Genomic DNA, 14,989 nt, shown 5'->3' on the forward strand with positions numbered 1-14,989 from the left:
AATATAATTCGTGACTATGTATAGTTCAGATCATAAAGTTCTTTCTTTCACCTTCTACAAGAGGAACTTCTTTCTGTACATCTACCTGTTCTTCAACTTGATATAATTATTACTATAATTAATCATCCTTATATATACTACCATATTTTTCAATATTTTCCTTCACTATTTCAAAATATTCTAAAGTCCTTTGCACTTCTATATTACTATCTCCTTCTTACTTAACTGCACAACTTAATAATTCTTACGCTTCTCCAGTTTAGCTCCGTATTCCATCAATTAAAATACCAAATTAACCTTTATAAATTGGAGTCTTCTACTCAACAGTATTATAATAATGAATAATTTTTTTAATGTAGCAATTCAATGTATCCTCATCTGCCTCTGAAAGTATGAAATTCTAGAAAATGAACTCGATATTACTGGTCGTAACTAAAAGAACTTAAGCTGCTTTAGCATATGCAGCCACTTCATTTGGTGTTGCAGTACGTAATAATGCAGAACAGATTTTAATTTAATTTTTATACTACTACTAGATAGGTATGTCCATTGGCACAGAGTGTAATTGTGGAAAATCCATTTTGCAGATTAAAAGGAAAGAATACATTATATATAATTATATTTGAAATATTATGAAAATTTTAATGAATCCACCAGCACCATAACCACACCCCAGAATTCTTAAGAGGAAAATACCATAAACTGCTGAAGTTATCTCTCATATACATGTATAAGAAGTCCGTTTGCCTTCACCTCCTAAACCAGAGCCATAAAATAAAATTACTTTTAATCAGACAAAATATAATAATTTACCTTCAGTAGAACTTGATTTAAATGATTCGTATATTGCTCCTGCACCTAAAAAAGTAAGAGCTTACCCAAACTCAGGTGTAAATAGAATGGAGCTAATTGAGATATAAATGTATAATTATGAAGATTTTAGATCCGGGCTGGGACTTTGATACATGTTATGATGATTTATTTGTAATTATCTTTTAAATTTAAAGTGTTATAGAACATTTCGTCTAAAAATACTATTTACTTTTAATAAATAATGACAGTAATGCAATACAAATATTATACTTATATCTATTAAAATCTTTAAATCTCTAATAATTAACTAGACTAATTATTATGTTATTCATTTACTATATATAATATTTAAATAATTATATACACAAACCTAAAAATATACGAAATTCTAACAGTTTTAATTAAATACGTTTATTAGTTAATATGAATCTGATAAATGGATGAATTTTAATGTACGTAGATCTGTGCAATTGAATGCACCAAACTAGATGATAAGTTTAAATGTGAATTAACTTTTGGTTCCATTATTGGAATTAGTATTTCCTTTATCATTTTTATTGTTAGCCTACTAATATTTTATTGGCTATATGGCGAATTTAAACTAGCGCGAGGTTATATTAGAAAATATAAAGGCAGAGTTTTTTATACTTGGGTATAGATTAAAACTAAAGATACAATAACCATATTGTAATAACTATGATCACTCATGGATAATTTCATCAATTCTTTACTAAATTTTTTAACAAAGTTCAGTATAACCAAGATCCTTTAAATGATTACAATCTATTTGTAGGTATTTTAATATTACTTATTTTTGATCATGAATTCCACTTATACCTAAAAAACTCATAATAGATAAAATAGCATCTTCTTTTACAATAAATAGTCCTTTCTGTTTAGAATTTTCTATATAGTGACAGTATCCTATCAATGAAGTCTTATACTAAAATAAATTACTTTATAATATATCTGATTCGTTGATAAATATAACAATAGTACTTTCTTGTGGAAACTAAATAAAATTTTTATGAACGATATAGGATAAATCTTCTGATTATAATTACTAAATCTAATTATTATTGAATATGCCATAAGACAATAATAATTCTTTTAAAAAAGGATCTGCGTTAGCTTTGTAAAGATTAGATGTGTAATCAAGTATTGAATTCTTAATCTAATATTTGCAAAACACTACGTTCTCAATAATATTAAAACTATCTTGATGAGTAATTAAAACTTAAAACTAAGACATTTTTAGTGTTAACCCCTTAAATAAATACAGTATTAATATAATTTATATAAAGAATTAGATTAAAATCAATTTTAATCCTATAATGTAATAAATTCAAATTAAAAGACAAACTGATAATAATCCTTATACTCGTAAATCTACAATCTAAATATCTTTTTAATTTATATAGAACGCCTCAGCTTCCGATCGAATATCATCATCTCCACTTAATCGGCATATATAGTAAATTCCTAATAAGTTTAAATTGTTTTTTAATGTTGATATTTTTTCTAATTATAGGATGATTTATTATGAAACTGAATTAAAGATCAAATTGTTAGTCATCTAAGATATCTATATGTAAATTAAATAATATTCCACGTCTTATGTTGGGATAACAAGTTTTGGTAATTAAAATATAAAATCTAATTCAATTTAGGATTAAATAGCATTAGTTGAAACATTTATTATATTTAGCAACTCAGAAAATGTTTATTTAGATTACAAAAAATGTGTGGTATACTACGTTATAAAGAATTTTAATGTAAATTTTAGATCATCTTTACGTATAATATTAGGATTAAAGGAAGTAACACTGAATAATTATATAAGGTTTTTTAAATCTTTTGTCATGAAACATTCAATGGCTAACTCAAGTAATTATTATTTAGATGGATAAGTTACTAATGGAATATAATGTGTAAATTCAATTTATTATTGTTCAATTTACTAACCAGGATGGCGTAATAAGGGCAATTTGTCAAACTATTAATTCATATTTTACGCCAGCTATATCATCATGTTACCAAATTCGTATGCAGGTGAAACCGTACCAGATGAAGAATTAAATGTAATACTTGACATTTGAAATGAGTATATTTTATTATATTATTTTATATAAATGAATATCTTTTAAGATTAAACACTCGCTAATTTAATATTTTAAGTAGTAAGGTTTACTCACATCACATTACTATTATATTGTACTATATTGTTACCATGGACATTAATATGAAAAATGAAATCATCACCATCTATTATTTTAAATGTGTAAGATCATAAAAAGGATAGAATAGGATTCTCCTAGTCAACAGTTAATCTTCCACGAATCCTATCCACAGCAACAAAACTTAGTAATTAATTTTTACAATACTCTTCTACAGCATAATCTTAACCCATTTCAAGGGCCATAACAATAAGGTCACCGATAAGGAACATTACTTAATTATAAACTGTTGAATCATATGTTGTTAATGATCGTAAACTAGTAAGAAAAATTGGAGAAAATACTATTGTTATTCATGATGATATTATGCGAATTAAATAACTTTTTGAAGACTTTGTTCCCATTGAAATTTTAGAAAGGTAGTATGAGCTGAACGAGTTCAACTAGATTGGATCGAAAGCATTGAAGAAATAAGGCGATCTTGGTCATATTTCTTCTTTTATTATAAAGTATTTTAAATAAATAAAGTAATACGTACAGTTAAAAGGTAGTATACATTATTTGAACGATGTTGAAATGCTAGCAAAGAATAATTCAATATTTAAGACTCATAAATAAATATAGTAATAGAGGGCTCAGTCTGAATTTCATGAGAAATTTTAAAAGATAAAATTTAAGGAAAAGCAGAAGCGTATCATGGATATGGTAAACTAATTTCGGAATTTATAGTAAAACCATTGAATTAATTATTGATATAATATTTTATTCAAAGTGTAATTAGTAAAAGAAATATTAAATAACATGTTTAATTTTGCTACATTGTGAATTATACACTATATTATATTTATTTATATATAATATATCAAATTTCGTATAGATACTTTTTAGAAACTTATTTTGACAATATACTATAACTATATACGTAATTTATTTCATTCAAAGTTTTAATGCAACTTCAACATTTAATACTATTGTATATTTTCCATTCCGTAAATCTTTAAATGGAACCTTTGAATCTTAAGGAGCATATAGCGTTTTGGGTTCTAGAAACATCCCTTCCAGGTACCCCAGTTGCTTCTGCGAGAAAACTATTTGAACCACCTTTTTCCAGCCTCATGCCCTAGCTATAACAGCTTTTTCAGACTACAATATAGATTGAAGTAACCGGAAACATATTAGAGCGATGGTTAGATGAGCTGCAGGACTAAACTTTAAAACAGTTCTTCCTATTTTGAACCAAATTTTAGCTGAGTGACATGAACAATAGCAAGCTTCCTTTGAAAAATATTTGTCATACACTAGTTATTTTATACTGTTATAAAGAAAATCGCATAATCGATGTTTCTGCCACCCTTACTAATAAATCATATATTTTACACCCATTATATCCCGTATTATTCGTGCGACAAATTATATTGGAATTATCATTTTAAGCAATATCTACTTAATATCATATAATAATACCAATTTCACCTCACATCACCTTACAAAGTCCCCGGATATCCTCCTCGTTTTCCCGCAGCAGCCCATCAAGTGCCTCAAAATCCGCTCCATCGAACCGTCTCTCGCCCATATCCGCGATACTGATTTTCTTTGTGCTTTCAAGCACCAGACGCTCTCCGCGCTGCTTTCGCGGATCGAACTGAACAAGTGGGAAAAGGCCGCTTTCAACCGCTAACTTCTCCTGTTTCACACTGTTGAAACCAGATACCCCGTGAGAAATGCATGGAGCGTACGCGATGACCAAGCTGGGTCCAGGGAATTCCTGCGCGGCCCGCAGAACGCGCGCGCTCCTCACCACGTCGTTGTTGCTGATTGTCGCCAGGAATGCATTCTTGTAATGCATCATCATCAGTACGAGGTTCTTCTGGACTAAATTGTGCCCCAGCTCCATCTTCGCCTGCGGCGGCGAGCTGGCGCTCTTCTGGCCGCCCGTGTTAGAATAGCCGTGCGTGTCCAGTACGAGGCAATTCACGTTCTCGCTGCTGCGCGCCAGCGCATCGATGCCCGCGAAGTCGATGTCGTAGGCGCTCCCGTCGCCTTAGATAGACCAAATCGGTGTCTTCTCGCCGCGGATGCGCGTGGCCGCTGCGAGCCCGATGGCAACCTCCGCTGTATCCTCGAAGAGCGAGTTGTTCCAGAAAATCTGCTGCTTGAAGGGCTGGTCGTTCACATCCCCCAGGTATGCCAGTGGACAGCCTGTACCCTGGATAATGCCCATTTTCAGGCCCGGCAGCTTGTCGTTAATTTTGGCCAGAAGGTTGATGTAACCTGTCTCGCCGCAGCCGGCACAAGCGGAATGATATTTCAGGTTCGATTCGATGAACTGGAGTGATTTTTCGGTAAAGGTCTTCGTTTTCGGCACTCTTTCTTTGTATTCGGTTTTTTATTATATATTATTAACAAACTCGAATAAAGTACTTTCATGCAAATTCGTTTCTGCTACATTTCGCTTCATATCCAACGCTTTAGTTGGGCAAACTTGCTCGCAAATCGTGCATCCAGTGCAATCTCGTGGTGCAGACTAAATAATATAGTAATATTATCCGATTTTTTAGCGGGATATTTTAGTTTTAGCCAATTTTTCGAAATTCATAAATTCGGTCTCCGTAAGCAAATATCCCTCGATACAAGCATGAGGACACGCTGCAACGCATTTTCCACACTAAATACATTTTTTATCGTCCCAGATTGGAATGGCAGTTGCAAAATTAAGTTTGTTCTCTCTGTTTGTAGCGTGCTTGAAGCCATTTCTCATGTTTTTGAAGTAGGATGTGGGTGTTTCGTCACTGATTTTATAATTTTGTGGCTAAAATTATTACAGATTTTATGGTTAAACAGTAGGTTTTTGGTAATCAAAATAAGATATTTTTTAAGTTAATTTATCGAAAAATTGAAGCTGCTAATCAATATTCTTAATATGTTTTTTAGAAGAAATGTTTGTTAGCTAGAGTTTCAGATTCTGCTTTATCTAATTAGTTTAATTAAATGTAAGTTTTCCTTCTTTTTCCATACATAATGCTATTGAAAATAAGAAGTGAAAATTCGATTTTACTTTAAAATCTAAATCTTGCATATCCACACAGTATACTTTACAGTTTTTTGTTGACTTAAAAGCATTCTTAACAAGATCTTACGGTCCGTTTACAATGACAAATCCATCTTCCTGAATTTTTTGATCTATTTCTTACGAATTTCTATCAAACAGCGTTAGGTTGCTCACGGCAACAACACCTTCAAATCCAGTGGGTATGTATTCACTACCAAATCTCACCTCAGTTCTGTTGTTTCCACCTGCTTTTTTAGCATCATAGTGGGCTCTTTGTGCTATAAATGGAAAGTCGTCTGAAAGCGATTGGGAAAACGTCTAAACAGCTGAAATAAGACCTTCAGATGCAATTGAAAACACGTTTAATGCTAATCCAGGATTACTATATTTTTTTGTATCAGCTTGAAAATATTAATTCAAGCTGGTAAAATTAAGATCATCATTAATTCCTACTGTAAAATTCTTCAAAGTCGAAGTTTTTGCGTTTTAGATAATTAAATCTACGTCTTTATAACTAAAATCTTTTCCAGATAGACCATATACTCCTGCTAAAATTTTATAATTACTAGGATGTATTTCCTTTGTTTTCAGCATATCCAAATATAATATTTCAGTATCTGGTGACGTAATTTCTCTATATCGATCTAAAATGGTAACAGTTTTCAAATTTCTATATTGTTATAGTATTTTAGCTAATTTTTAATGTTAAAATGGTCTGAAAAGTTTAATATCCAGATAATCTACATCAGGATGTTATTTAACGGCAAATTTAACACTATCAACACTACTACCAGTAGAAACAACTAAGTGTTCTATTTTATTTTTGTTAGTTTTCTCACAGCCTTCAAAAAATCCTAATTTTACTCCTATTTTATCTTCTAAAAAGTCATATACTTTTTAAATCTCATTTTAATAATCCCGAGCCTCAAATGTTTATGCTTCTGTCATTTAAAAATGAATATTAGAGCCTGCTATCATTCCTACATTTTTACTCTCTAGTTTTCCAGAAATATTAAATTTAGTTAAAAAATGAGCATAAATTCCTTCAAAGTCAATTTTACTACTTTTAAGATTAACAAGTTCGTCAGAGGTTATGAATCCATCATAAAAATGAATAACGGGCTATTAAAGTTTAGCACTAATAAGGTAACTAGCTAGAGCATCTATTTCGCATGACTTCGCATCCTTTGAAGATATTATTATAGCTCCTGAGTTTTATAGCTGAGCTATATCTTAGTGGTCTCCCTATATTGATAATGAATGAGTGGCTAATGATCTTGCTGCTACATGAATTACACCAGGAACTCGCTCACCTGTCATTTTTAGAATAGAAGGAAGCATTAAAAGCAAACCTTATGAAGCAGTAAAGGTAGCTGATGGAAGCTTGTAATGACCAGCTCCATGAACTCCTGCTATAGAAGCAAGTTCAGATGAGGTTTAGAATGTTTTTTCTGGTGCTAGAATACTTGCTGTCTTAGTAGCAGCTGTAGATGGTGTAATAGGGTATACAAAAAGCGTTTACGCTAGTTTAGAGGCGATTTATGAAGTTACAGTATTAGCAGTTATCATTTTGTATAACTCATAATATTATATTCAATATATAATAATAAAGTATTATATAAAAATTCTATTATACATAATTATTCACAGCTATACAAAATGATTAGTTATATAATTCATTATAACTCTACTATAATTAATAATGCTATTTAAACTAAAATTTATGGAATTTAATACACATAGGTATTTAATTTTATGAAATAATTAAGTAGATATATGGTATAATTGGTATATAAATATCTTTACATAAACTTGATACTGCTATATAAATTACTAATTCATTTTATTATGTAATAATACAATAGTAGTTTTACAAGAATGGACCCAAATAGTAATGATAGCTAAACTAATTTCATGAAGCTCCTACTCAAGCCAGAAGAAATCCCTATTCTTGATAAATTTAACATAAAAGAATTTTTAACAAAGAATGGAATTGAAATGAAGGAAGATTAAATGAAACATGCACTATCCGCATTTGAGGCAGTATGTAAACAATCAATGGCACCCACTGCTAACGAGTGAAACTATTAAATATAATCTTGCTTAAATCAGAATATAAGATATATCACATGTTGCTATTAGCTAATTTACTTAAGTTCATCATAATTAAAATGTCTAAAGTTATTGGAAAAGGTTATGATACACTAAAAATAGTGAATATGCTTGATTTTGAGTATAATATACCATATATTATGTATAGATAATCTTTAAAATATATGTATAAAATATGTTGATAATTTAAATATTAATTCATTACAGAGTATTAATATAATAATAAACATATAGTAAAGTAAATGAACTTCAATAATTGACATTTAGAATGTACCATCATAATAAAGTATCAATGATAAACATTTTTTATTATTTTAAAATTAAACAAAAAATTCTTAATGATACGCAGTTTATTTATCTAATTAGCAAAAATTAAGCTAGAACTATATTTAATTTCAAGTTTATCAATGTTATTGATTATAATTTTTATTTTCACCAAAGTTATTCATCAGATTTAGATCACTATTCTTTGAAATACTGAATAATTATTAAGACTAAGACCTTTTATCAGTTGACATTATAGTAATAAAGTATAGTTAAATTAATGCATTAAACAATAAATAGTATATAGATCTAAATAAATATCACTAATAACATATTACGGAACGCTCCAGTTTTTTCTTTAGATATGCTCTTACTATTACCCATGATAGAGATAGAATAAAACTAACAACTAATAATACCCATCCCTACCAAAAGTCAGCAAATTACACTAAAGGGTCTATGCTTGTTACTTAAAGTTAGTAACCAAGAACGTAAACTACTCCAAAAAATTAATAAAAACTTATCTAGTTGATTAACAGTTCATCTGTAGCATTTACACTATAGCAGTAAACGTTATCCACAGATGGAAATAAAAAATTATTTACTTCGGAAAATGACATATCAGCATCTTAAAATTGCTGCAAACTATCTGCAATTTTGATAGTTATTCCAGCAAAAGCTCTACTTGATGAGAGTTACTATTCAATATTAATACAAAGCTATCCTTATGTCAAGACTAGTTCTACCTCACCTCCGGGTATAATTGAAGATGCGAATATATAGGAACCAACATAGGTGTTATCTTTATTCCAGGCCTTATAGATAACACTCATAGCAATATTATCTAAATGGGAAGATACATTTGTAAGGTTTGTGGCGCAATCGGCAAAGCTATCAAACTCTGAAATTTCCCATGTATCGCAAGATACAAACATATCCAGATCAAAAGATGTATTAGAATGAAATTAAAGTTAAAAAGTGTACCCACTTTTATCTTACACTGCTATCCAGTACTCTCTTTTAAAGAACTCTTAAAACGGGCAAGCCACTCCAGGTGTTTGCTAAACGTGTACCACATTGTTCGAAAACGACAGATGGGAAGATGTGATGCAGTCACCTGATGTGATTCTATGTTAGATCTCTACTACAAATACTAAATTAAACGGAATCTCTACGCTTTAGTTCTACTCCTTCCCATAGGGGTCGATAAAGACATTCTAGGTGGATATTTTTCTAGGTATCGATATTAGCAGCTTGAAGGCAATGAAGTTGCTAGATGAAATGGTCACCGTGGCCTAACTACACCTTTGTTGTTCTTCAAGAGTTCCAGCTCCACAGTTCATCGATTCGAAGGTGATTTTTAGGAAATCAAATGCAGATTGTGCAATTGAGCCATTATAGAGAAAACTATCATTAAGAGTGGAGGTATAAAATGGGTCGCCAGTCGTGCTAATAATGCAGTTTGGGTTGACTTATATTGTGGGCTGTATGCTTTTATATGTCGTAAATTGGATCTCAGGGTTGAGCACACATTCATTATAGTTATAGTAAGTTTCTAACAACTAGCCTACTGCGCCACTTTGTATAAGATTATCATTCAAAAAAGTAATTTTATACGAGGCTAAAACAAATTTAGCGGCATCAGAGGCACTTTAACCATCTTAAGGATATAACGATATATTAACTGCAGTAAATGCATTGTAGAACTCAAAATTCGATCTGAACAATATTGAGCCGATTTAAACCTCGTATACAGCCGTTTAGTTGGTTTGAGCCTCACAGCTTGCTAATTCACTAATTTTTAGGTCATTGGCAGGCATTGTAATGAGAATCACAATATTAGTCTATGGGTTTATAATAACGCGAGAGGAATCCATTTAACACGTAAAAAATAACACTATTATCATTTTTAAAACAAACTTCAGATATTTATATTTCACATAAATATTGAAAATGTATAAATGTAAAAAAGTATAAAATCTATATGTTAATATTAAATGTTATTGAATCAGTGTATATTTTGGCAAAATTCAACCATCAATATTATACATCATTATATTAAATATATCAATTATTAGTATTTTTACAATAGTTAAATTATAATAAATATATGATGGTTATAAATGTGTAAAATTTTTTCAAAAGGTTAAGATTACATTTTGGATTACTAGCACAAATTAATATATAGTAAAATATATACTTTGTAAGAATTGAGTACTAATTTTAGTTGCCATCAATCCTTGTAATTATAAATTTTTACTGTAGGTAATTTTATTGACAAATTAAAAAATAATATTAGCATTGTAGTTAATATCACCTATATAAGATTATCTACTTACAACATTTAATATTAAACAAACTCCAATATTCGTACTTTGTATACTAAAATTTACTACATTTATCATCATAATGATATTAATTTTAATTAAAATCTACAAAACTAAAATCTTCTTACTTATTTCTACACCTATTAAATTAATTGCACAATCAAAATTATTCTAACTTAAACATAAACATAAAGTCTCTAGCGTTGTTAATAAGTGTTTTAAAATGTTGAACCATAAAGATTAGATCTAATATATACCAATGAGTAGTGTATAAGCAAGTATCATTAAACTGCCTTTTTAAGATGTAATTATGAATATTTTCTCTATGAAATCGCTTTACTAGCGCTAGTTACAATTTATAATGTGTATTACTTATTAAAGTATTAATATAATTATTATCCACTAATTTTATTCGTCCTAATAAGCAATTTCTTTAAAATCGTCCAAATCAACTTAAGAACTTATTTATGCTACTTTTTAAACTATTCTAATTTTTAATGATTTGCATTATTTTATCGTCTATTAATACTCATTATTATAAAAAATAGAACTATCTATCTTGATATTACACCTCACCATTCCTTTTCATTTAAAATCCATTAAAATATATTATATTCATTCATAAATTAAATGTTATAATAATATAATAATCATTTTATACAATATTTTCACTCCACTAAAAACACATATGCTAAAAACACCATTCTGACGCATATTTCTCCAAAAATAACTCCCACGACAAGTTGCCTCTTAGCTGCAAAATAACAGAATAAAATGGTTATCGCAGACCCTTATGCAAATGCAATTCTGCAGTACCGCCCCAAAATACTCTAATTCTTCAGCATTTTGTAAAAAGACGCCTTCATTTTTAGCCCAAAATGAGCCAAAAAATCATTCTGGCAAAGTCCTAAATTAAGACAGACCAAGAAGGAGTGAAAAACCGAATTATTTTGGAAATTTCGGTCGATTATATTGAGCAAAACTACAAAATGAGCAGCTGCCAAAAAAGCCGAAAGACAATAGTTTTGCATGAACTTCAAATTCGATTTTCCACTCCTAAAGTCCTTGAATGAAGTGGAAAATAGAAATTTAAGTGCAATTTATAAGATAATTGCAGTAGTTTAAAAATTATCTGTGAAGCGTTTTGCAGCGTAAGAAATTGCTAAAATATTGAGTATAAACTGCGCTAGAAATGCTGATTTGAGGGAGCTGGAAGTGAACTATTGCATGTTGCGTTCATGTAGTTTTTCAGCTACAGACATTATGTAAAAAGGAAAGATTAAATATTCTATATTAATGTATGTTATTATTATAAATTATTTTAATTTGACACTAGCTACTATTATATTAAAATTATAATAATAACACATTTTAATTACTAAGGAATAACCACAATGTTTCTTGTTATTAACTCACAAGAAACTATCACTATGCTCAGATTTTCATAATCTGAATCTGTTCAGGGACCAAATACTCATAGTTGTACTAAAGATTTAGCCCCCGACAGTCCAGAACACATAAATTAAGAAATTGCCGCATGTCCGGTAGCACCTTTATACGATTAAAAGAGATGTTCAGAACGCGCAGAGATTTTGGAGGTCGCAGGGTCTTCAATTTATTATTTGACACATCTAAAAGTGCTAATGGCGATGTGCTTAGATCTGGGAGTTCTACAAGGCCTGCGTAGCGTAAAGATAGCGATTTTAAGCCAACTGGATAACTATCTATTATCGCGAACTGACCGACAATGGAAAGGTGCTGCAAAAATGGCATTTTATCGAGCTTCAAGAGCTCGCAAGGTGACTATAAATCAAGTACACGGATCTTCGACCGGTCAATCAGCTCGTAGCTTACGGTACAAATGTTAGGTGAACCGCGGTGTATGGTCTGGTTCTGCGTATGTACGTCATTGCAGAGGAAATCCCCTGATTTAGTACGAATAGCAGCTGTATAATGGCCGCTAGTATCACTCCCTTGATGATAAATTGCACTATTTAACTTAAATTCATAATTATAAATGGATAGATTATTTTGGAATTTTATTTTACTACAACCTTGTATGTTCTGCTTCTACACTAAAACGAGTAGCTATTTAGGGGGTGTGAACTGGCTCAGTTTTAGAGTTACTGGCTTTCCACACTCACAGACGCGCTCTTCGCTGAAAAATTCGTTAATTTGGTCGTCTATAAATAGATTTTTATATAACACTATTTATATATCTTAATTATTAGTTTATTGATACCTTCCACAGGATTCGCATATACTAGAAATGGTCCAGTTGAATAAAAACTAATTTTCCAGACCGCATATATTTATAAGGTTTAGCAGTGCTTCGTTTGCGTCCTGCTAATCAAATCCTGTGAATTATTTATTATCTAAACATAACATTTCCTTGATCTCGTGTGGGTCGAAGGCCTGTTGACTTGTTCGGAAGCGCTATAATTCGCTTGAAAGTGCAGTTTCTGGGAATTTAATGTTAGACGCATTAGCAAGCACTTGAATTGCAGATGACAGGTAACATGTGTTGCCTAGGTTCTTGACACCAGGCATTCTGAAAATTGAAGAAAGGACGGCTTCGTGGGTTCGTATGGTTGGGAAGTTGTTGAAAATATTTCTATATGCCGGTTAATAGACTTTGAAACTGCAGGTTAAGTAGAAAAATTTATTTAGTAATTTTGAGTTAAAAAATTAATTCAAATTCCATTTTTTATTTTATTTTATATATGATATGCACTATGGTATTCTATAGTTACTCTGATTGTACATATTATTATATTAAAATAATTACATTATATATTTTCACACCAATCTAACCCTCATTCATCAACATACGGCTCCCACATACGCCCCTATAAACTTTCACGCAATCCTTCTAAGTCAATGTCGCGATCCATCAAATTGACTAAATCTCCGATCCTCCTTGGTTCTGCTCGGTCGTTCTTTCTAACAATTTAGCCATCAGATCCACCCTTTTTGCATATCATAACTGCTTGATATAAATTAATAACTTCTAAATAGACTTCAGGAATCTGCTTTAAATCGACGATATCTGGAACTTTTTCATCCTTTTTCGCACCAATAACAACTTCTTCTTCCAGATTTTCCCAGAAATTCTCTTCATCAATTTCACTTTTAAAATTATTAATACGATGTAGTACTCGCGCTGATCGAGCCATCGCTCGCGGAAATTTACGGAGAGAATCTCCTGGGATTAAGTTTGAAGCAAAAAGTGCTTCTAACGAAGGAAATTCATGCCGAATTTCAAGCGAATTTTCGAGTAAAACATCGCGTAAATCACGCATGTCTATCAAGTACTCCGTAGTTTTTTCTACTGCTTCGGCTAGCTGAAAATCGTATCCCTGACCAAATTCATTATCACGTAGGCGTGGGTGAGGCTATGTGAACTGAAGCGTGTAAAGCTTGTTTTGTAGAGGTGGAATTGGTGTTTTCTAACCATGAACGTAGCCATTGTTCTCTAAACGTGCAAGAATAGTTGATTTCGAGGGGAAAACTGCTATGAAAATACCATTAGCTGAAATAAGTTGGGAAACATTTCTGAACATTGTCATGGCCTGTTCTCGGGTCTAAAATGCATAATGGAGTGCGAACATGCACGAAATAATGTTGAACTTAATTGTGGGTTTAATAAATTTATATACTTCTTTCTAAAAGAAATCTGCCCATAGGAAATCTGCCTAGTAGATAGAATTCGCATTTTTAACAACGTTTCCGTTGTATCGTCTCATGGCTTCAACCAGACTTTCTAATGTTATATCTACACCAGTATAATAACTAATTTTTCCTTATTTATATTTGTTTAGATCACCTCCTTTCCCGCAGGCGATGTCTAAAACAGTAAAATTAGACCCTTTAAGTTATTTGATAGCTAGGTTTATAAGGGCTGATTTCGCCCAATTATTAAAATCTCGAATAGGTAAAATTTTAGATGCTTCACGTTCGGATCCTGTACCAGCGTTGGCAATTTTAGCATACATCTATGCGATTGACATTTTTAGTAAAAGTTAAATTTATTAATTAGTATATAATAATAGTATCCAAATAAAAATAATGATTATATTAGTTTGTAATCATAATTTTTATATTAATTCTAAGAGTAAATTCTACACTTCTTACTAAATATTTAAAGGATAAAGTATAAATTTATTGTGTCTCCATAATACTGTATATTGAATATGATTTACAATATGTTATATGAGTAAAAGATAATCATTATTTTATTTAGCCTA

The 14,989-nt window shown here is 30.7% G+C and overlaps 12 protein-coding genes across 12 annotated transcripts; 4 read left to right on the forward strand and 8 right to left on the reverse strand. All coding sequences in view use genetic code 6, as the record gives it.

The window, feature by feature from the left end:
- Nucleotides 1-25: 25 nt before the first annotated feature.
- Nucleotides 26-580, reverse strand: SS50377_22669 (uncharacterized protein; the record flags this gene model as incomplete). The annotated part of the gene is made up of 1 exon (XM_067906553.1): nucleotides 26-580. One exon carries the CDS (start codon nucleotides 578-580, stop codon nucleotides 26-28), a length of 555 nt encoding a protein of 184 aa, XP_067765821.1.
- Nucleotides 581-644: 64 nt separating this feature from the next.
- Nucleotides 645-962, forward strand: SS50377_22670 (uncharacterized protein; the record flags this gene model as incomplete). The annotated part of the gene is made up of 1 exon (XM_067906554.1): nucleotides 645-962. The coding sequence occupies one exon, from the start codon at nucleotides 645-647 to the stop codon at nucleotides 960-962; it is 318 nt and encodes a 105-aa protein (XP_067765822.1).
- A 551-nt stretch (nucleotides 963-1,513) lies between these two features.
- Nucleotides 1,514-2,065, reverse strand: SS50377_22671 (uncharacterized protein; the record flags this gene model as incomplete). The annotated part of the gene is made up of 1 exon (XM_067906555.1): nucleotides 1,514-2,065. One exon carries the CDS (start codon nucleotides 2,063-2,065, stop codon nucleotides 1,514-1,516), a length of 552 nt encoding a protein of 183 aa, XP_067765823.1.
- Nucleotides 2,066-2,158: 93 nt separating this feature from the next.
- SS50377_22672 (uncharacterized protein) lies at nucleotides 2,159-2,908 on the reverse strand (the record flags this gene model as incomplete). Its single annotated transcript, XM_067906556.1, has 1 exon — nucleotides 2,159-2,908. The coding sequence occupies one exon, from the start codon at nucleotides 2,906-2,908 to the stop codon at nucleotides 2,159-2,161; it is 750 nt and encodes a 249-aa protein (XP_067765824.1).
- A 154-nt stretch (nucleotides 2,909-3,062) lies between these two features.
- On the forward strand, nucleotides 3,063-3,731 carry SS50377_22673 (uncharacterized protein; the record flags this gene model as incomplete). Its single annotated transcript, XM_067906557.1, has 1 exon — nucleotides 3,063-3,731. The coding sequence occupies one exon, from the start codon at nucleotides 3,063-3,065 to the stop codon at nucleotides 3,729-3,731; it is 669 nt and encodes a 222-aa protein (XP_067765825.1).
- A 260-nt stretch (nucleotides 3,732-3,991) lies between these two features.
- SS50377_22674 (uncharacterized protein) lies at nucleotides 3,992-4,225 on the forward strand (the record flags this gene model as incomplete). Its single annotated transcript, XM_067906558.1, has 1 exon — nucleotides 3,992-4,225. One exon carries the CDS (start codon nucleotides 3,992-3,994, stop codon nucleotides 4,223-4,225), a length of 234 nt encoding a protein of 77 aa, XP_067765826.1.
- Nucleotides 4,226-4,464: 239 nt separating this feature from the next.
- On the reverse strand, nucleotides 4,465-7,608 carry SS50377_22675 (Pyruvate-flavodoxin oxidoreductase 5; the record flags this gene model as incomplete). Its single annotated transcript, XM_067906559.1, has 1 exon — nucleotides 4,465-7,608. The coding sequence occupies one exon, from the start codon at nucleotides 7,606-7,608 to the stop codon at nucleotides 4,465-4,467; it is 3,144 nt and encodes a 1,047-aa protein (XP_067765827.1).
- Nucleotides 7,609-7,917: 309 nt separating this feature from the next.
- Nucleotides 7,918-8,121, forward strand: SS50377_22676 (uncharacterized protein; the record flags this gene model as incomplete). Its single annotated transcript, XM_067906560.1, has 1 exon — nucleotides 7,918-8,121. One exon carries the CDS (start codon nucleotides 7,918-7,920, stop codon nucleotides 8,119-8,121), a length of 204 nt encoding a protein of 67 aa, XP_067765828.1.
- A 614-nt stretch (nucleotides 8,122-8,735) lies between these two features.
- Nucleotides 8,736-10,292, reverse strand: SS50377_22677 (uncharacterized protein; the record flags this gene model as incomplete). Its single annotated transcript, XM_067906561.1, has 1 exon — nucleotides 8,736-10,292. The coding sequence occupies one exon, from the start codon at nucleotides 10,290-10,292 to the stop codon at nucleotides 8,736-8,738; it is 1,557 nt and encodes a 518-aa protein (XP_067765829.1).
- A 1,118-nt stretch (nucleotides 10,293-11,410) lies between these two features.
- Nucleotides 11,411-11,587, reverse strand: SS50377_22678 (Transmembrane domain-containing protein; the record flags this gene model as incomplete). The annotated part of the gene is made up of 1 exon (XM_067906562.1): nucleotides 11,411-11,587. The coding sequence occupies one exon, from the start codon at nucleotides 11,585-11,587 to the stop codon at nucleotides 11,411-11,413; it is 177 nt and encodes a 58-aa protein (XP_067765830.1).
- A 589-nt stretch (nucleotides 11,588-12,176) lies between these two features.
- On the reverse strand, nucleotides 12,177-13,508 carry SS50377_22679 (Ubiquitin carboxyl-terminal hydrolase; the record flags this gene model as incomplete). Its single annotated transcript, XM_067906563.1, has 1 exon — nucleotides 12,177-13,508. One exon carries the CDS (start codon nucleotides 13,506-13,508, stop codon nucleotides 12,177-12,179), a length of 1,332 nt encoding a protein of 443 aa, XP_067765831.1.
- A 50-nt stretch (nucleotides 13,509-13,558) lies between these two features.
- On the reverse strand, nucleotides 13,559-14,752 carry SS50377_22680 (MRNA cap guanine-N7 methyltransferase; the record flags this gene model as incomplete). The annotated part of the gene is made up of 1 exon (XM_067906564.1): nucleotides 13,559-14,752. The coding sequence occupies one exon, from the start codon at nucleotides 14,750-14,752 to the stop codon at nucleotides 13,559-13,561; it is 1,194 nt and encodes a 397-aa protein (XP_067765832.1).
- Between the last annotated feature and the right edge of the window lie 237 nt (nucleotides 14,753-14,989).

The sequence above is a fragment of the Spironucleus salmonicida genome, chromosome 3 (assembly GCF_000497125.1).
Source record: "Spironucleus salmonicida strain ATCC 50377 chromosome 3, whole genome shotgun sequence".
Taxonomy (NCBI): Eukaryota; Fornicata; order Diplomonadida; family Hexamitidae; genus Spironucleus; species Spironucleus salmonicida.